Genomic DNA, 20976 nt, shown 5'->3' with positions numbered 1-20976 from the left:
GGCATCCAGCATACAAACTGCTTCATTGCTGCCCAGCAGCAAGACAGACAAGATCCTACATTAATGAATGCATCAAGCAACTGAAGCAACACAGACAGGACAGAGCTTTGAGTCTGAGGTCTGAGCACAGCCAAGCTTAGATTGCCTATTCCTACAGCTGGCCTTCAGGAAGTTTAGACCAACAAATGTCAGAGGCAAGGGGAGCCAACAAGGAACCTTTTATTATGCTACATGATCAAAAGACACTCTATCACTTACCCAAGAGCACATTAAATAAAAATTCCCAATATAACAATGGAAACTGAACATAGCTTATTTTTAATAAAGGAGTACCTTGGAGAAGGTAGAAAAATTGTAGGAAAGTACTCCTATAGGCTACAGCTATTCTTTTCAGTCAGGCCATAAGAAAGCAGGAAAGGAATTCAGAAGAACACCAGTGTATTCACCTGAGTGTTTGGCTCTCTGAAGTTCTGAAAGAATAAACTCATCTATGACCATGAAAACTAGTTTTCTACTAACTAAAGTCATAAGTTCACCCATACAACACTCACACTCTTCTTCAGACTGTTACTCCAATATTGAGCCAAAAGCAAAATGCTCTGCAGGTAGCTTGCACAGCTGACTGGTTTCTGAAAATAGAGGCAAATTAATCAGTCTCTTCTGCAGGCTCTCCTTGTGTTCAGACTTCATTCAAAAATCTGTAGGATTTTTATGCTGGAGCTCTCTCAGACTCTGAGAGGTTTGACTGAACCTTGGAAACAGGCTGCAGTACTAGAGAGATGTAGCAAAAAACGTGCTTCACTTCCTTAGAAAGCAATAATAAAAAGATGAACACGCAAAGTTTAAAGCAATGCCAACCACCCAGATCAACAAACCTAGTCCCTTCCCAGCTGAACAGCAAACAAGATCAATTATGATAAAAAAGGACAGACTTTATATTGTAAACTTCTTAGTAGTTCCAACAAATTGAAGAGAGGAGTAACAATTTTTGCATCCACGTGAATGAAATGTGGCAAAAAAACCTTAAACTCCTTTTTTATTCTTAAGCAATCAGGGCAAAATAACCTAATGAATAACTGAACAGCCAAGAGAGCAAAAACATAAAACTATCATTTTCTTAGAGGCCAGCTGCGATTTAAGTGATCTCCTTTGGTTGTTATTTCCCATGTAAAAAATTCTTCTTTTAGTCATAGCCTATTCAGAAGAGTGGTCCCATTCACTTTGTCACAGTACTCTCAATATACTCTGTAAGAATCCTTGTGACCCCAAATAACCAGAAGACAACGATGAATGAAAAGGCCTTCCACAAAATGAAGGGGAGGGGGAGAAGATGCTTTCAGATTAAGTTTAAATGCCTCTGTAGAACACTCCTTAATAAAACAAGCTATGATTCCAACAGTTTGCTGCACACAAAACAGCAATTTAAGCTGTTTGGCTTGAAAAAAATCCACACAGACCTCCCCCAAAAAATTTACAGCATCAGTTTAATGAGAACTTACTTCATGAAAACTCCTACTAGGGTTATAAAACTCCTAGTGCAAATATATGTACCAATGTAGAATATAACTGTCCATTACACTGTTGTCCAAGGAGAGTAGAAAGACTGCTAATAACACTTTAGCATTATAGATTGATGAAGACTATACATCTAAGGCTTTAGAATTGACATATATTCTGTCAGCTTTTTTTTTGAGGGGGTAGCTGGGGAAAGATTTGCTGCAGACAGAAGCTGGAGCAACGTGGCCTTCTGAAACCTATCCAGAGTTAAATCAACATAACATTCTTCTGCTTGAGCTCCTGAAATTTAACTTTGATTTGCTAGTCAACAGACATTCTAATCAAATTGATTCTATGGGTGTATAGCATCTTATCTACAGTGAAACACTCAGTGAAAGTCAGAAACTGGTCAACATGTCAACACAACTTCACAAAATAAATCCTTCTTCACAAATGTCACGGAAAAATCCACAGAGGAGTTTCTCAACTCGATAATATTAATGCTATTTCCTATTTTTATCAAGTTACTTATGTCTCTAACTTAGGAAAAAAGAGTACTGCTTGAAGTTGCCCACAGATGAGAGTCCAAGTACTCTTGCCTACTTTCTCCAGTCAACTTGAATTCAAAGCAATTATATGTATCCATTTCCTCACTTAAGTTACAGAAAGCAAAAGCAACTGCAACCAGAAACAGAACGGGGAAGGGTGCCCTCATGATTTCTGGGGGAAGCTTTTATGTATTCCCTTAACTCTTCTCTCTTAACTATGTTTCCAATATATTGATGGTACAGCTGTACTTTTTTTCATTTGGTTTGTTTTAATCTGGGCAATGTAAAAAACAACATCAAAATCAAAAATAAAACACCAAAGTTTTTTCTGGATCAGTAAGATCTGACCAAGATATAGGCTTAGGCAATAGTGGAATAGAAATTAAGCACTGTCAAGTGACCCCATCAATCTGTTTTCTTATCTTTATATGTACGGAAGGTTTAGAAGACCTGTCACAACTAGGACAGCTCATTCACACTTGATTCATTTTTGATCAAAAGTCCACTAAACATATTTCTTCTCCATAGGTGCACAGTACCTCCCCTGAAGTTTTTTGACTATTTATGTATGCAGAGCTTTTCTCCCAGAGAAATGCTGAATCTGGTACTAAACCTTCTCAAGACCCATCTAGGTAGATGCCCAGGTAATGCAAAAAGCTGCAAGTGTTGCTTAGTAATAAATTGAAATATAAACTACAAAGCTAGAGACACTACTGTGTACTGAGTAACAGTGAACCTTCCTGCAACACTCCAGTCTCTGCCAAGGACATCTGTAAAGGCAAGAAGATTAGCAGCTTTTGAAGAACTGCCTACCCATGGAACCACAAGGCTGTGTTTACAATGAGGGAGACAAAGATGTTAGCTTCAGTGATTTCTTAGTGCTTTGTGCCTACAAATACTGACTTTTTTGACTTTCCATCTCCTCAAGTGGATATTTTTCAAAACTTCTGGACAACACAATCACTCTGAGCAATGAAGGAAGTATGAGACTAAAGACAGTTTCCATAAGAATATGTGTGCCAACTAGCCATGCATGCTTATAACCCCTTACACCTATTTCGCATAGCGAACTCCAAAGGCCTACAAGAAGTAGCAGTTATAAATTAATCTCACTGTGAATCTTGGGTGAATACTGGAACACAAGTACTTGGGAAAATGGTGCTCTACTACAAAAAAAGCAAATATCACTGTTGTCAACAGTAAACTTTGAATCCAGGAATAAGAAACTTTGCCAACTACCAGATACCTAAATTTGTCTAGCAAACACACAATTCAAAAAGGTACAATATCTACGCAAGCTGAAAAGATGCCTAGTATCTATTTATAGAACCATGAAGTAGAATGCATCTTTAGAAGAGGTTCAGAATAGAGTCTTTATCTCAGCCCTTGATTACTTGCTGCTGCTTGACCTTTTTGTTTTACTGTTTTGCTCTGTCCCCCAAAGCCGCACATTTAGAGTATACTGTAGTCAAGGTAATAATCATGGCTTTAATTCAACTGTCCATGCAATGTTCCTGCTCACTGAACCATTCTGCATCCAACAGCGATCCAAAAACCCAAGAACAGAGCATTGCCCTTGTAAGCTGCTATGTAAGACCACAAACCATAAAAACAATGCCTGTATATTACTGCATTATGAATCATGACAAAGCAGTGACAGGTGACTTCCAAGAAGCCATTTGTTGCTCTGACCAAAACAGTAGCACAGTGGACACAAGTGACCATAGCCAAGCAATTTTCTGCCTTGACACTCTGCTCCACATACCGATCTACTTGTGGCATCCCACTTCACATCTGAAGAGAAACAAGATGTAGAGCAAAACCAATTATTTTTCTGTTACAAGTTTTTAGTACTGATTTGACAGGCTTAATGATTTGGCACAAATACAACTTAAGATCCCAGGGCCATATATCATACCTAATACTTACCTGAAAAAAGATTCTAGTTACCAATGCAAACTTTCCAAGGATCTTAAATTATTAATGACAATCTCAAGGGCACAGACACTCTCCCTGTCACAGAGTTTGGATAAGATGCATCTGATGACAGCTGCTTGCTTTTTCCCCCACCTCACCTCATCAGTGTTATCTCTGGCTCAGTGAATGAAGACAGACAATTAACATGGATTATTTCAAAGAACTATGAAGCAGGTCAGTCTGGTAAATGAAGAGCTGGGAACAAGCTGGACCAGCTGGAAACAGCAGCCTCCTAACCCAGATCTGTCTGATCAAACTGTTCAGTCACAGCAATTTCAGCAATAAAGCTGAAAGCAGAAGGACATCCTTTGCCTTCTCTTTTTTAAGTATCTGCAAGAATTCTCCAGCTTTTAGAATAATTTCCATATAATTATGGCTATTAGAAAAACACAATGGGAAATACGAAATTTTAGACAGTTTGCAAACTCAACAAAGAGCATTACAAGAACAAAACATCCTACATAAGATACTCCAGGTTGCTGGGTTACCTGTGTAGCACATCCAGTACCTTTTGTTTTTTATTTTACATTGTGGGAGCACCTACACACTCTTGACAAAACACAAGTGAGTTGCTCTCTCTCAGGTACACAGACACTCACTCAGTACAACTCAAATTCTGGGCAGCAGTATCATTTATGAGCCTGTGCACATTCAAAAATACAAGCAACCTTCTCCTGAGAACTTCACAAGGAAGTAGAGTTGCTACAAATATTCAAACACAGGACCATTTTTATATCATTCCAGTTCTCATTACTGACATCCACTTTTTAAGAACTACAGGATAACCCACTTACATTGGCAACTGTCAGCTTTGAATTAATCTGGACAGTTTAAAATAAAAGTGAGAAGTCTAAGCTTTTGAAATATCAGTTCAGAAGACAAGAACTAACTACTGAAAAAGTTATGAAAGCTTTATTACCACTTTTCATAATGGATATTACCCACTCTAGTATTTATTTATCTGGAGACAAATCTATCAAGCAAGACAAGTTTGAATTTGTTTTTAAAGAAAATCACTGGAAGTTTTCATTAGTCAATCTCATTTTGGTTGATGAGATTGAATCAGCTGTAACTAAGGCTCTTTTATAAATGTATAGGCAGAACTGAAGGTAGCCAGCACTGCTCACCAGGCCAAATGCAGCAGAGACACAGCCAGCTGGGCCAGTCAGGCACTGTGACATAAGATTTCCTGAGAGTCACTCTTCCACTGAGATATCTTGTACTATAGCTTTTGTAAGGATAGAAGCAATTAAACTTTTTCATCTATTAACTGAGCCTTTTCTAACACCAGCAAATATCAATGTATATTGACAACTTCTACTGTATGCCAAGTTCAAACTTTTCTATTGTCCTGGTTTTATCTGGGATAGAGCTAACTTCTTCCCAGTAGCTGGTACCAAGCTCTGTTTTGGATTCGGTACTGGAACAATATTGATAACACACTGATGTTTTGTTTGCTGCTATGCTGTGCTTATCCTAAGTCAAGGACTTGGTGTCTCATGCTCTGCCAGTGAGGAAGTACACAAAAAGCTGAGAGGAAGTATAGTTGGGACAGGTGATCCGAACTGGCCAAAAGAATTCCACACTACAAAAACCTACTGCCCAGAACATAAACTGGGAGAGTTACCCTGAGGAGGATGATCAGTGTGTGGGGAAAGGGTCTGGCATTAATCAATGGCTGATGAGCAATTGTGTTGTGCATCACTTGGGTTTTTCTTTATATTATCATTATTACAATTACATTTTACTTTGTTTAAATTACCACATTTTTCTCATCTCAACCTGTAAGTTTTACTTTTGATTCTTCTCCCCATTTCACTGGGGCCAGGGGTATAGGGTGTGGAAAACAAGAAGCTGTGTAGTGCTTAGTTGCCACATGCAGATAAGCCACAGCATCTATGAAAAAAATGCTCCAGAATTTCAATCAATTATTGATTTGGGACAAAAAGCAACAATACTAATGTTACTGGTCGATGTGTTCAAGTAGTGAGGCAAAAGGAAGGTAATATCACAGAATATTCTGACCTGGAAGGGACCCACAAGGATCACCAAGTCCAACTCTTTAAGTGAATGGCCCAGACAGGGACTGAATTCACAACCTTGGCCTTATTAGCACCATTCTCCAACCCACTGAGCTACTCTCATACAATATACTGCAGTCCACATGACATGAGAAAAAAGGAAAAAAGCATGGGAGGGAAGAACACTAATACGGAATAGAAAGAATAGCAGGACATCTCTCAGTCCATCCCTGAAACAAAGTGAGTGCACCAAACTTATTCTTCAACTGCTACTATCCCTACCCTCAAGAATCCATCTCCCCCTTTCCTGAGAGTAGGCAGAGAGGTCATTTCTCAGTTTGGGATCCCACTCTGAGATCAAACCTCTCCCATCTCAATTTTTCAGTTAATAGATTAATCTTATTCTGTCATCTTAAAACACTTAAAGACCTACTGTCCTATCAGCGTGACTTGAACAACAACTATAACCCCTCAGTTTGGGAGACAGAACTGCTGGAAACTAAATTCCTCACTTCAAGCATAATAAAGGCAATATAGAGCATGCTATAAATTATTATACCCCAGCTGCACCTTCTGTGTAGTATGCTAAAGAGTGAGTAATGCGACAGAGATCGTAGGTGACAAAGCTGGATGTCCCACAGCTTCCAGTTCTGTGCTAGAAACTCAACAGAAGTCAATTCAAGCACAAAGCAGAGCCCTTGAAGTTTTCAACACCACACTTAGAACTAAGTAAGTAAACTCTATCTACGCCATCAACAAGTAGCAGATGCGTTATAACACCTGGCAATTTCCACGACGACTTGAAAGGCGTTTCCAACACCAACAACTTTCACTTAGTCTCCAAGCGGTTTAATGAGCACCGCTGTGATCGTTCAGGCAGCGATATGCCCTGGTACAGGAAGCAAATTCCAGTTTGAAGTCCATGTAGCTCGTAGTAGTAAAAGGGCCTTTATCATCCTACCGTCACGTCCGAAGCCTCTATCCTGCCCTAAAAGAGCCCGTGAGGGTCGGAACCGCTCTTCGTGACCCGCAGTAAGACCCTGCTGCCCAAGACCCGCTCCTGCACAGCAGCCCACGGCCTGACCCGGGCCGCCCTCGCCCCGGCTGCAACGCTGGCTACCCCGCACCGGCCCCGCCACCGGCTCTTTTACCTGGTGAAGAACTCGGCGAAGGTGCTGCCGGCGCCGGCGACGCCCCCCCGGTGCCGCGCCCTCTCCGCGGGCTCCGGCGGGGCCGGCTCGGTGGGCGCGGTCCCGCCGTGGGGCAGGTGCTCCGGGGCGCTGCGGCGGCGGCTCACCTCGTACGTGTTGCGGGAGTTCAGGTTCACGTCCGTGAAGCCGAGGGGCTCCGGGGGCAGGGCAGCGGGCTCTGCCCGGGCCCGGCAGGTCCGGCTGCCGGCGTCGCCCCCCGGGCTGCGGGGCGGCGAGGGGCTCTCGGCCGCCGCCCCCCCGCGCCGCTCCGCCTCGCTCCGCAGCCGGCAGCTCCTCAGCGGCTCTTCCAAGGCGGTTCCCGAGGGGACGCCTCCCGCCGGGCAAGGGAGGAAGCCCCCGTTCTGCAGTTTCGCTTCCTCCTCCTCCGGCCCCGGCTCATCCCGTCCGGCCCGAGGGGGCGGCGGCGGCTCCTGCGGCGGCAGCAGGAAGCCGACGTCCCCGTTGGTCATCCTCCCGCAGGGGCCCACAGCGCAGGCGGCTCCGTTCGCGGGCTTCTCCGGGCAGCGCTTCCCGCTCGCCGCCGCGGCGGGGCCGAGCGCCGCCAGGTACCGCCGCAGCAGCCGCTCCTGCCCCGGCCCGCCGCTCCGCCGGCTCGAGCCCCGGCTCCCATCCCGCTCCCCGTCCTCCTCCTCCTCCTCCTCCGCCGCCTCCTCCGCCGCCGCCTCCTGCCGGCCTGCGGGAAGCACGGCTGCGCCGCCCGGAGCTCCGGCATCGTCCGGCCCCACCATTTGCCGCCGCGGAGCCCCGGGGGCGCGGCGGGGGCCGGGGCGCGCGCCTTCCTCCGCACCGGCGGCGCCGCGAGCGCTGGCAGCCGGCGCCGCTCCGCGCGTCGGGCAGCGGCCTCGGCGGGGGGCGGGCGGGCCCGGCACACGCAGGCGCGCGGCGCCGGCGGCGGCCCTTCCCCCCGGAAAGTCACCATAGAGGGGCCGGGCAGGAAGCACCCGCCCGCTCGCCGTCCCGGCAGGGCCGCACCCGGAACCATAGAGATGCCACCCAGACGGGCCCTGCCCCGCCCCGCCCCCGGTACCGTATTCCACCTAGAGGCGCGCAGCACGCACCGCGTTCCGCCGAGGCGCCGCGGCTGTAGCCCGGCCCGGCAGCTCCTCCCTCTGTCGCTGCCCCGGAGCCGCCCGGGCTGGCCCCGAGCGAGCTGTCCCGGCCCGCCGGCAGCCGGGCACGCCCTGCACACACGCGGCTCCGCGGCGGGGCGCCCGGGGAGCCCCGGCACTGCCGGCCCGCGCGGCGCTTTTGCGGGAGTCAGGATCTACCTGAGCTCTGGGGGAAACGGGACGGGGAGAAAAGGGAAATGAGAGCGGCTCTTCGAAATCCTGGGGTGAATCCTCTCCTGAGCAAGGGAGGGGGTGTCAGATGTCAGCTCCTCAGGTTAACGCTGGGGAGGCGGATGGAGGGCATTTACAGGTCCCATCAGCTCCGTTTCCCAACGCATTTCTCAGAGAAAAACCAAGTTATCACAGTCCCTTTGCAGGAGTGCAAAGCCACAAATCGCACGCAAAAGAGGCAAAGGGCTTCAAAGCCCCGGAAAAGCAGTAACAGCATAGGTCCCATGCGTGCTTTTGTAGGCTACCCCTCATCCTAGACAAAACACAAAAACAACACCCCAACCAGATTACTTATGTATTCCAGCAATAAATACTCACAGTTCGTAGCAAGGGAAGTGCCACTGTCCCAGAAATCCTTGGCTAAAGAAGTTCTCCATTTAATTACCCCACCTTCTAAGGTGTTCCAGCGTGGTGGGGGCCTTGCTTTTAAAGGCGGGCAAGGGGAGCGTGCCCAGAGGGAGGTGTGACCCTCATAGGGAAGGAACAGCCTCTCTTTAATTTTCTTCTTTTTTTTTTCCCTTAAAAATTGTGAGCATTTTGGAAAGAAAGGTTTAAACTGGCATTCTTCACCTAAATAAAAAGTTGATGCATTGCATTGTGTTGTGACTTCTTGTTAGCACTTTGCTATATAAAAACTGGGCTTTCCTTAAGTTAAAAAAAATAGTGATTTTTTTTTTATTATCATGTTGTAAGTGTAGTTTTGAGGTCAGATGTGCAGCACTGGTGTTATACATGCAAGAAGGAAGTCTGATCTCGCCCCTTTTGACTTGAGTAACTGGCTAATAGTTGGGATGTCAAATCTGATTTGACTATCTTGATAGCAAGCATGCAGCCTCATCCAGCTACAGCTGTGCCAAATAAGGGACCATTGACCGCAGCTTCTTGCAAAAATGCCCAATAAATATTTCCAGAACTGCCTATCCTTTGAATATGCCAGCTGAGCTGCTTATGGGAACACTTTGTACACTATTTTGGTCAAAAGAAACCATTAACAAAAATGAACTAATTAAGCTTTTTTGTTAGCTAAAGCTTTCTAATTAAAGTTTTGCTGTAACTAAGATGGCAGGCTCTTTGTTACCCACTGTGATTCAAGTCATCTCAGACACGTGGAGATTGATCACTCTGCCTGCTGAGTGAACAGACATCCTGGGTGCTACAGAGGCTCTCTTACTTTTACCAGTGAGAATTTCACGTTTAAGGAAACGCTTGGATCCAGAGAGTGTCTGTGTTCATTCTCAACAAAGTGTTCATTGTTTACCTGGGATGCCATGTGGCAGTGTCACCCTCAAATACACTTCAGTGATTTCGTTAATGCAGCAGCAGCAAAGCAGGACCAAATGTTAAACAAACTGCAAAATGGAGACTGGCCCTGAGGGTGTAATGCAGGGCTGGCTTGTGGTGCACAGATCTCAGTCAGTGCAGCAGGGATAGTTGGTAATTATGCCAGGGGTTCTAAAGGATAGTACACTGTGTTGCTCAAAATAAGACCATTTGGCTCATTGGATTTGCATCGATTTCCACCTCCAGGATTGCTGTGGTTTAATCCCAGACAGCAACTAAGGCCCACACAGCCATTCACTCAATCTCCCCATGGGATGTGGGTGTGTAAAAATGAGGAAATCCATAGGTTGAGATAAAGACAGCTTAACAGGTAAAGTAAAAGCTGTGCACACAAGCAAAACAAAACAGGGAATTAATTCAGCACTTCCCATCATCAGGCAAGTGTTCAGCCAGTTCAGCTCAGTCTGATTAGAATGAGCAAGGATGAGCAGTTAGTCTGCAGAATGTTGTGAGCAATCCACAGGGAAGAAGTGGGACTAAATAGCAGATTATGGATGAGGAAATTGGAATTTATAATTTGTTTCTGAAGACAGAGAAACAACACCAAGTCTCTAAAAAAACCCAAACAACAAACTGTATAACTAATAAGTCCATGCCCACCACTAACTTCTCATTATCAAAAGGACAACGTAAAAAGGATTCAAATATTAGTCTAACTCTTGTGCCAATCAGTGCTGCTAACTGAAATAACCACTTAACAGGTACACCATAACCAATATGTAGCTGATAGTTTCTCAGAGTTGTTTCATTACTTCTGTTATTAAAATATGGAATGGCTTCCTCAAATCAATGTATAGGAAGAGCTATAGGGCTCCCAAAACCTCAGATGTTCTATTTGCAATATAGTTGTGATCTCTGGTAGTTCACTCCCAGGGCTTTCACTTCTTTGGAAATGCTGCTTTGGAAAGAACATCTTGCACCCCACTAATAGCAGTTTACACTTTTAATACAAAGCCCTCTGGACAAGATCTCATCGCAGAGTGTAACTAACAATTAATTAAGTTGCTTGGCAGACTCCTGCACACTGAAAGCTTCTCCTTGGCACATTCCCAGTCCTGCTGCAGTCCTAGAATTAAATTACACTGCCTGTGGATCAAACATGCTGTATATCTGTATTAAGGCAGTTCAGTCTGTATTACTCTGCTTGTCTGTTTATGCTTGTGGTGGTTCAAGCAGTGCTAAAAACACCCTGAGCACTGCTATGGGCCAAAATGTAGTTGTCATTGCTCATTAGGCACCAGGTGCCTTCCCAGCTTATTGACAGTCACTGGAAGACTCTCCTTCCATGTAACCTCCATGTTTCCCACTGCCAGACAGGGCTAATTAGATTATATACCTATATTTAGACTTCTGTTTCTTTCTGGCTATCACCGTCAAAATACAGGAAAGCCAAAGACTGCAATGTATCCAAATACTCCTGGTTTAAATGTCATTAAATACATATGGACAGTTACCTAGAAATCACCCTTATTTAAAAAACAGGTTAAAATATAAACAAACAGAAGTATTTATTATCACATCCCAAGCAGATTTGTAATTACACAGGCTCTTAACAGTGTAGAAGAAATTAATGAAACTTAAAATCAATTTACTTTATGCTCCAAGACTCTTATTCTTTCCTCTTTCTATCCAGTTAACCAATTAGACACTTACCTGATCCACAGTCTCTGTCCATGTCTGCCAGAAACCTCATGGTGTGTTCACAGAGACTTTAAGTTTTCTCTTCCTTTTTGTACAAATTCACTCTTTGAGATGCACAAAAATGGGCAGAGAACAGACACAGATGAAGCAGAAGAAAAGGAACAAGTGTCAACAGGCAACACAGGACCTCATGTTTCTCTGCCTGAGATTGTCACTTGCTCAGGCAGTAGTTCTGTGTTGTTAGGGGAGGCATATTTTTGGGATTAAGTGAAAAAGGGATCAGCGTAATAAGGAGGAGATCTGAGCCCATTTTTCCTGTCCCTGAGAACATTTTGGCCAGTTGTTCTCCACCTCCACCTACCTCTTTTGGGTTTAGAGGGTTTAGAGAACCAAGAACAATTATTCTCTTATATATTTCATCCACTAATTTTGAATCACATATATTCAGTCTCAACTGGTTTTGAAGGTTTAAAAAACTTTCTGTTTTTTAGGCAAGATAGCAGCAGGATTCTTAGCCTACAGCAGTACCTATTTGTTGTGAGAGTTCACTCAACTGCAGGGATTTTACTTTGCACTTTCCCTACCAACATTATGTTCACATACAATGAGAGTGTTTGCTTTTCTAAAGTTAATGTGTTGTTGATAAACAGTTGTTAGTTCTCCCCTATGGTGATTACAACAAATTCCTGACTCAGTCTTGTGCTCTTTGCTTACTGTGTAATTAATACAGATAAAATCACTTCTACATCTGATAAAGCAAAAGCAGGAAGAAAAGTAATACATAGGAATTACTGTTTTTATTTTGTTTTCTTTTGCCAAGTCATATTTGATATATATTCTGTAATAAAATATTAAAATAATGTTGTAATACACATTGGGGGCTATGAGAACAGGAGTCTGTCTTTGCATTCTCTGAACACATCCTCTTCATAAGGTAAGTTCACATTAAATATTTAGGAATAATCTAGTTGATCTGATTTTAATTTGCCCAGAACCTACAGATGCAATGTATGAATATACAGCATGATTCTAAAATGTTGCTGAGATTGAGTATCAGGTTCTGAGTGCTTTTGAATTCTGTTTTAAAAACTTAGTGGCAAGATAAGTCTCTAAGAAAAAAAGCCCACTAAGATGAAACTTGAAAGAGTTTTTCCTCCTAAACTCAAGGGAATTTGAAAGGGGTTTAGGACTATTTGCAGATGAAAACTTTTAATTGGATTTTATTATAAATTATTTTCTTGAGATATGACCAGCATAGAAGCTTTCAAACCTTTCATAGAAAGTTGAATTGTTACAGAATATATTAGAGCAAATGAGTGAACAGTTTTCAGTGAAAATATTGGTATGAATTGGTCTTATGGATGAAAAATACCCTAAATTTTTTTGCCATATGTTTTTGACATTACTATCCTAGCAATTCTGTTGGTTTCACAGCACATGAAGCTGGGAGTTACAGATACAGGAATAAATACCTGGAAGCAAGAGCTGCCCACCTCAGTTGACAAAGCACTGCTTGTGAATGTTGAACCAGGTCCAACATAATACTAAAAAGGAGTTTATCCTTAAAAGAGCAAGTATCCCTTATCTTGGGCAAACAGAATAAGGGGGAGTGGTTGGAAAGCTGGAAAGGGTAAGGTTCAATTTACTGCAGTGTGTTTAAGATGCACTTAACTGGCAGACAATCCCTCAGGAAATGCTGCAGCCAGGCACAGCCAGTAGGAGTAGGACTAATCACAGGCAGTGCAAAAGGGGAGAAACTTTTAAAGTGTATTATTTATTGAGGACATTTGTTAATTATATTTGCTGAGAAATGTTTGTCTATTTGTACAAACCAATATGCAACATTTGGCATGATGGATGGACAAGAATGAGGGAAATGAGAAAAAAAAAAAAAGGTGCATATTTACTACACAGAAATAACACTTTCTAATTATGCAGTGTTGCATCCTACACATATCCTGAACTATTTTCCAGACAGCAATGAGAGCTTGTGTTGCTGAATTATTCTATAAAGTTTTTCATGTTATGCTTATCAGTGAAGTGTCCCAATCCAACACTGCTGTAAATGGAGCTATTAGATGATGGCTGTGGATGAACAGTGTCACAGTGGAACACATCTCATTTTTCAGTTCCAAGGGCATTATGTACATTATACTTATTTTATCCTGACTCAGTCTTAAGAACCAGTCATACACACTGCCTCCACTTCTCTGTGTAATTGCTTCCATAGATGGTGCATCAAGGAAGAACTGCAAGAGACCTGTTCCCAGTCTAAACAGGAGTGTCTCAAGGAAAGTACCTATCATGCAATCAAGCTATAGCCAGTGCAGCTGATATTTGGCATGTTCTACCACAGGAAAATAAGCATATACTAGAGACAAGGGCTTTTGTTTATCTGTTTTTTATTCAAACACAAATTTTCTCAGCCCTTGCTGGAGAAGGAGTATGGGGCACAAAGTGTGTGAGCTGTTGGAACTTCTGGGGCAAAGATTGTAATCAAGGGACTCCTGCAGGACAGGTTTGTTTCTGACCAGGGATAATTTCCAAGTAGTTATTACTACTGTGATCTTTACTGCAAACATTTTCTGTGGCCTTCACCAGCATGAAGTCTGGGGAAACCCAGATAAATTTGCATATTAAGAACAAGAACTTGAATCTGAATCAATTTCCAAAGTAGTAAGTGTAGGCTGTGGAACCTTATCTGTTGTGCCTACGAGTCTGTAAGCATCCTTGAGCATCAATGCCCAGTTACTTTACATGCTGTGGTCCAGCCATGTGCTTGCAGTAAGTGGGTAAATTAGGCTTGCCAGTATGGGCTCATACCCTAACTTAGGTAAGAGAAAATTTGTGCTGTCAAAGGAGTGAGAGGAATCCAAAGATTGCTCTAAAATACATGTTGGACAGATTATAGGGATGTGGAATCTTCAAAGAAAGAAGAGTGAATATAGGGCTCTAAACCCTTTAAAAGGCTTTTATCTGCCTCCTGCCATCACTTCTGCCTTGCTTATGTTCTCTGTACTGAACTACTACTAATCCTCAAACACAGGTTTTCCAAGCACCAAGCCTTACTAGAGGCAGGGGCAGGATCTTCCCTCCAGGAAGCAGCTGTGCACCATGCCCATGTAGTGTGACTGTGCAGTCCAAACTGTTCTGACAGGGACAGCGTGCACACCTGTGACAGGATGAGACTGAAATGCTCCTTATCAAGCACTAGAATTCAGCCTATCATGTATCACATCTCCCAGATGCTAGAAAGCTTGCCAGCTTGCTCATAGGCTCTGTTCCATTAAATCTCTAAATGAACACAAAACAAAATGCAATGTTGTGGCTGTCTGAAATTCTTTAAAGTCAAATAATGTTGATTAGAGATTAAATTTGATTTCTTAATTCTGAGTGCTGGGCACTACCCTGTGTAGACAGAAAATTAATCTGAAGTCTGTCCTTTGAAAATAATGCACATCATCTCTCAAAAAAAATTTCACACATTGTGGAGACATGGGCAAAAAAAGTAAGGGAAATGCACATTTATTTTTAATTAATTTAAATTCACATATTCTGAAGCAAAGACATCATTTATCTACTATGTTGGAAACATACTGTCGTAAGTAGAAACAAATGAATCATTTCTACTGGGATCGGAGTATGATTTGGAAATAGTTCTGCCACATCAGTTGGTAAGAGTGAATTTCAAAAATCTTTCATTCTTCAAGATCTGTGTGTGTGCCCTCTATTAGAAATATGGGGTGGATAGCATCTTTTAATCTTAATTTTAAAGCTAGTTTTATAAATGCAATAACAGTCAATGAGGTGTTTGTATCTTAAAGTATACAGAGATAGCATTTTGAAATGGTGAACACTTTATTATAGACTGGTTTTCACATTATCTTGATGACATTAACCTAGATGAAATGCTAGTTAAAATAATATAGGTACAGATTACTATAGCAATGTCATGTAATTTGCATTCCTGTTTAAAGAAACAAAACCAAGACCTCTTTTCTCTTTTCAGACATGCCTTGCTGGAAAATGGCAGGCTCTGTGATAAAATACCCGCGCAGCTGAACACATTGCTTTGTTAAATAAAATGCAACTCAATTACACAGCTCATGTGCAAGAAAGCAAAGATTGCATTGAAACCATATTTCTGCTTCCTAAACCACGGGGCTGTGTCAGGAGCCAAGTCCACCCCAGCATCCCTGCAGCCAGATGTGCGCTGCTTTGCCTTGCAGAGGTGCTCCATGGCTGCCTGAGAATGGTGCTCAAGACCAGGAGAGTTAACACCACTCTCACGGGGCTGTCTGGCAACTAAAGCTTCTGGTTTTACCCTCTGCATTTGGGACTGCACCCAAGTGTCACAATGGGCATTTCATCCCCACCTGAGCTGGCGAGGCTGTCTGCTGTCAAGGTGAAAAATACTGCTCAGGCATTGGCACTCTCCCAGGAAGGCCCAGTCTGGGAGGCCAGAGGGGATAAAGTGCCAGCACTGATTCCTCTCACCTGAGCTGCCTTGAGAGGCAGATAACTAGAACTGAGCCAGGGTGCTGGTAAAAGCTGGGCCACTAAGAACAGCAGAAGGAGAAAACCAAGAGGTTCACTTATGCTTGTTCTGGGGAATAAGAGAAATAAAATCATGATAAAATAAAGCAATGGAATGACCTTATCACTGAAAAGCAATTTGTCAAAATCTCCAAGATGGCTAAATGATTGATGTCTGCTCAAAGCTAAAACAAAGTGGAGTCCTCTTGAATTCTGGGATCCAGCTCCAAAACTGAATACTGAAGACAGACACAGGAATAGTGAAATACAGCGGAGAGAGAATAAGAAAGCAATTTGAAGGGTTGGTAAGGCTCTACATGACTGTGCATTTTCTGTATCACTAGAGAGTAAAGGGGATAATCAAAGAGGATTTAGGCAGTCCTGGGAATGGGAATATTTTCTTCTCTATGTCAGTTGTAAACCAAAGTACATGATGGGAAGACAGCTACTCTTGCTGTAATCTTTTCAGTAATGGATACCAAGCTTTCTCTCAAACGGAAGAGTATTTGTAAGATAAATCAGAGACATCCTATAATTTTAAAAGTGTAAGAGTCATCTTGTCTAGGTGGTATACCCAAGAATTCTGAAAGCACTTACACATTCAGTGGTTAGGTGCTAGAAAAAACATGCAGCTTTCATGTGAGACCTAGAGTATCAAAATAGTGCAACTTCCCTTTTTCTCTCTAGGAAATCAGTTCACCTGCTTGGTGGTCCAGCCAGCAAAAGGTGGCATCCTCACAGCCGAGAACCCCTTGTGCTGTGATACCAGTAAGTGTTGTGGAAAAGCCATTTACCTATAGTGTTTGTTCTCCTAATGCCCTTACACAGGAATCCAAATTGCAAATAGAGTTTCTCCAAATTAGGTCATGGAAAGCATTGCAGCACCCCTGCAGACTGGAATTCATAAACTCTCCTACAGTAATGCTTGGTGGGGCTTCCCAAAAAGTGAATTTGGGATCTCTGGCCTTTATTTTTGGAAGAGAAGCCAGATCCTTTTCCCAGAAAAGTAGTTATGTTGGGTATTACATATTTTTTATTTGTCCTTACTTAACTTTAAAGGTATTCCAAACTCAAGAGCTGATTTGGTAAAAACTTCATGGTGAAATCACTGAGAGAACAATATGAACTTCAAAATATGTGAAGAGCTACAGAGTGGACTCTGTACTGGATGACAAACATTCAAATTATTCCTCTTAAGTCTGGGCAGACTAAACATGCTTCTGATACTTAGCTATCCATTTAGTTATTCTTCCTCTAACTTCTCTAGACAGTTTCTGAAACAATGAATTATTCATCAACTTCCAGTTCACTCATACAGCTAATCCATATCTCTGTAGTAAACTACTGTTTTCAGCAGTAAATGCTGGATCTGCTATAAAAATAGGCTAGCAGCCTCAGCATACGATCAAGTTCACAAAACTCACATGGCATTGAAAGCATGAATATAACATATAAAGCCAAGATTATAAGTGTACAGAAAGATTCTTTAGCTATTCAGAGATGACTAGTTGGTTAGACAGATAATCATACTGGTTTCAGACGTAACATTATCACCTTCAATGACATTTTTTTCCAAGACATTTAAAATCAGTCCCCAATGGGACTGTTAGTCACCAGAGCTAATCACAAACCCCAGTTTGGTCTGATTCACATACTACCAATGGCTTTTCAGACTGCAAGGAAGACAACTTAGCCACAGCATCATTTTACCAGTACCTCAATACATTTTACACAGTGAGACCACATACTAAAAATCGACACCACTTCCCAAAGTTTTGTTATAATAATCCTCTCCCATTTGGCCAAGACCTCAAAATTGCATTAACTATTTAATTTACCACTTGGGTGTTACATTCAGTTGACAAAGCAGAAACGCTGACACTGGGTCAGTGTGGCTGCAGCCTCCAGTCGCTGCCTGTATGAGCACAGAGCACCAGTGACACGTGGCACCAGCCCTGCACACAGCTCCCAGGCACAGAGCACACCCTGCCATTCACCTGCGGGTGCCCCCAGCCAGCTGTGGCACCACGGCACAGGCCATGACAAAGGCAGTGCCCTTCCAGGAGGCACCTTGAGGCTTGGGTCGAATTATCATGCCCTGTTTGAGCCCTGAGTTTGTATCTGCCTCAGTTGTCCAGCCAGCATGTCAGTGAGCTAGACTGAGGAATGAGCTCCACATGCAGTCATAGTAAACTGTTAAAGGCTCAATTTTAATTTCTGAATCAGGGCTCCTTTTAATCATATGTGCTATAAAACATGTGAGCACTTAGTCTAGGATGATGTAATTTTATAAGGGAGAAGACAAGGAGAAAGAAAGGGGAAGGAGAAGGAAACTGATTTTGGTTTCTTATATAAATCTCTTCTTGGAGGGAGAGAGATTTAAAATGCAGTGATTGCATTTAAAAAACATACAGTATCAGGCCGTTATATATATCTATTGTAATATATCTTACATATATTCTTTGGACAAGTTTATATTTTACACAGACGGAGCAAGCTCGCAAGTTTTCTGAAGTCATGAAAGACTGATTTATCCATTCCATCAGTATTTTTTCCATTATTTTGCCCAGAACTTTCCTGTTCTATCCAAAGTAAGATAAGTTCAAGACATAGTTAAAATCAAAGCTTATACCATTTGCAACTCACTTCTCACACTAATTTTCACACAGCGTTGTGTTTTCCCCTGTGTTTTTCTTTCCTCCCTCTCCCATAAGCTTACATTTCACTCCTTCCAACCCAATATAGGAATAAAAGCAGGGCAATGCTTCTATTTCTGTCTTTGCCACTGACTCACCGTATAGTTTCTTAAGCATTTACATTTTCCACTTGGATCCTCTGGTATCTAAGAAGATGAATGTGTCTGTTGATGTCTTCTTTATGGTAAGAGCACTCACAATGTCTCTCTCTGTGCAGTTTCTATTGTGTTTAGTAAGGGTTGAATCCACACTACTACCTTCCTATCAATGAGGATATTAGTAGGAGTTCTGACTTCAGCCTAGATGCCTGCTTTAATTACAACAATCAGAAATATATCTTTTGAGATTGGGCAGTCAGATTTTACTTCAACCAACAGCTGCAAAATTTTGAGGTGGAGCACTCACAGATATGCACACAAACCAGCATCATAATATCCACTCTCCTTTATAATACATGCTAAAAAGGAGCCAGAGATACTCACAGAGCATAATGTAATCCTGGGAACAGGAGATACACAGAGTTATTTTAATATGGAGAATGCTGGCTACCTTGTGCTACAGAGCCCTGCAGCATTACTGTCTGCTGAATATGCAAAAGCATTGCTCTTTCCTTTTCAGTGCTGCGTTGCCTTAGGTCCAGCTTCTGTCCCACTTACAGTCCTTCACAAATATATTCTGTCCTTTGGTGTCATTTTATTGATTGATACATAAAAGTAAATGTATCAAGTCAAATTAGCAAGTGTGTAGATAATTCTTACAAACTAAAATTTAGTCCTTACTATTGGAGACCTACTGTGGTTTGCAGATGTTGGCAAAAATCCACGTACATGGAACTACAGATGGTTCCAAATAAGGTAAAAGTGGAGTTGTCTCTTAATATGCCAGCCTGTGTTACTTTTACAGCTCCTACTGCTTTAAAAAATATATATTTAATTACAGAAAATTCTGCAGCAGTTGTTTGAATTATGAGTTACAAATAAACACATTAACAAGAAATGTATTCAAATTTTCAGTATCATAGCAGGAATAACACAGTGGCTGCTTAATGAAGGCTGTGATGTCCGAGACAAAGAAAATAGGGTCTTAAAAAAGCAGGACCAAGTGTTATGAAATGGTACAATCCAACTAGTTAAGCTTAAATATGCTGATTTTTTTTTTTTACAGGGTAAGCTGCCAGCTCTGCTGTTCAAGGTTTATTTTTAGAATTTCCCCTCTCTCTACTAATTACCAGAAATATCATAAGAATGGAAGTCAGATACTTACTGTTTGAAAATTATTTGTATTGGAACTAGTGACTGGAGTGGTTTTAATTAAGAGGCAAAGAAATAAAAAAAATACCTAATGTAAAAATAATACCTGTTTCCCATGTCAATTAATTGCATTAATTGATATTTTCTATTTATGTCCTAATCTCTTCTTTCCCATGACAGGATTACCATACAAATTCTTTGAAAACGAAGAATTACGCCCTATTTGCATTAGGATATTTTATTGAATGTAGGCTGTAAATATGTGCTATAATTATATTCATTTATATGTAATTATATACATTTATATGACAACATGCACATTATTATAATAACATACAGAAGACTGTTGGAATACATCAGAAGACACCTTTGGCTGAAAAATAAAGAGGCAGGGTTCGGGCGTTGTGAACAACTTATTGCCAAAATGCAGCAGATCCAAACTAGAGATCTTAGGTTTCTGTGCTTTTGGTTTCAGAACATAAAATTTCAAACCAAAGAATAAACTGCACAATACTATTTTGGTGAAAACAGATTCTGTCAGCCAGACTTGAGCGCATTTCCCGTGGGTGTAAACAGACACGAAGTGACATCCTGCTCGCTAAGCTGAGATGTGATCGCGGTCTCAAAAGGGAGACCCTTGGAGAGCGCCAGGTCCTGCCTCGCCCCTGACACCTGGCACCGGGAAAGGGCGCTGCCGTGCGGAGAGCTCCGCCGCGCCGCGGGGAACAGCGCTCCATCCCTTCGCGGGCGGCCCCGCTCGGTCCGGCTGCCCCGGCCCCGCCGCCCGGAGCCCCGTCCCTCCGGCCACCGGGAGGCGAGGCCCCGGCAGCAGCGGGTGAGTAGCCGGGACAGCCCGGCCGCCGCGGGCACACCGAGGGCGGCGGGCGGCGATGCCCCCGCGGGCCGGCCGTGGGGGGC

At 42.6% G+C, this 20976-nt stretch overlaps 1 protein-coding gene across 1 annotated transcript in view; it reads right to left on the bottom strand.

Moving 5' to 3' along the window:
• The window catches only part of TBC1D12 (TBC1 domain family member 12), a 41368-nt gene extending 33158 nt beyond the window's left edge, over positions 1-8210 (bottom strand). The window contains 2 exon segments of the mRNA XM_021539549.2: positions 7195-8053; positions 8056-8210. Of these exon segments, the coding sequence (XP_021395224.2) occupies positions 7195-8053; positions 8056-8173 (977 nt within the window). The 5' untranslated portion in view covers positions 8174-8210.
• Between the last annotated feature and the right edge of the window lie 12766 nt (positions 8211-20976).

The sequence above is a fragment of the Lonchura striata genome, chromosome 7, assembly GCF_046129695.1.
Source record: "Lonchura striata isolate bLonStr1 chromosome 7, bLonStr1.mat, whole genome shotgun sequence".
Taxonomy (NCBI): Eukaryota; Metazoa; Chordata; class Aves; order Passeriformes; family Estrildidae; genus Lonchura; species Lonchura striata.
The sequence above is the reverse complement of the archived record's forward strand: the minus strand, read 5'-3'. Positions and strand labels throughout refer to the sequence as shown.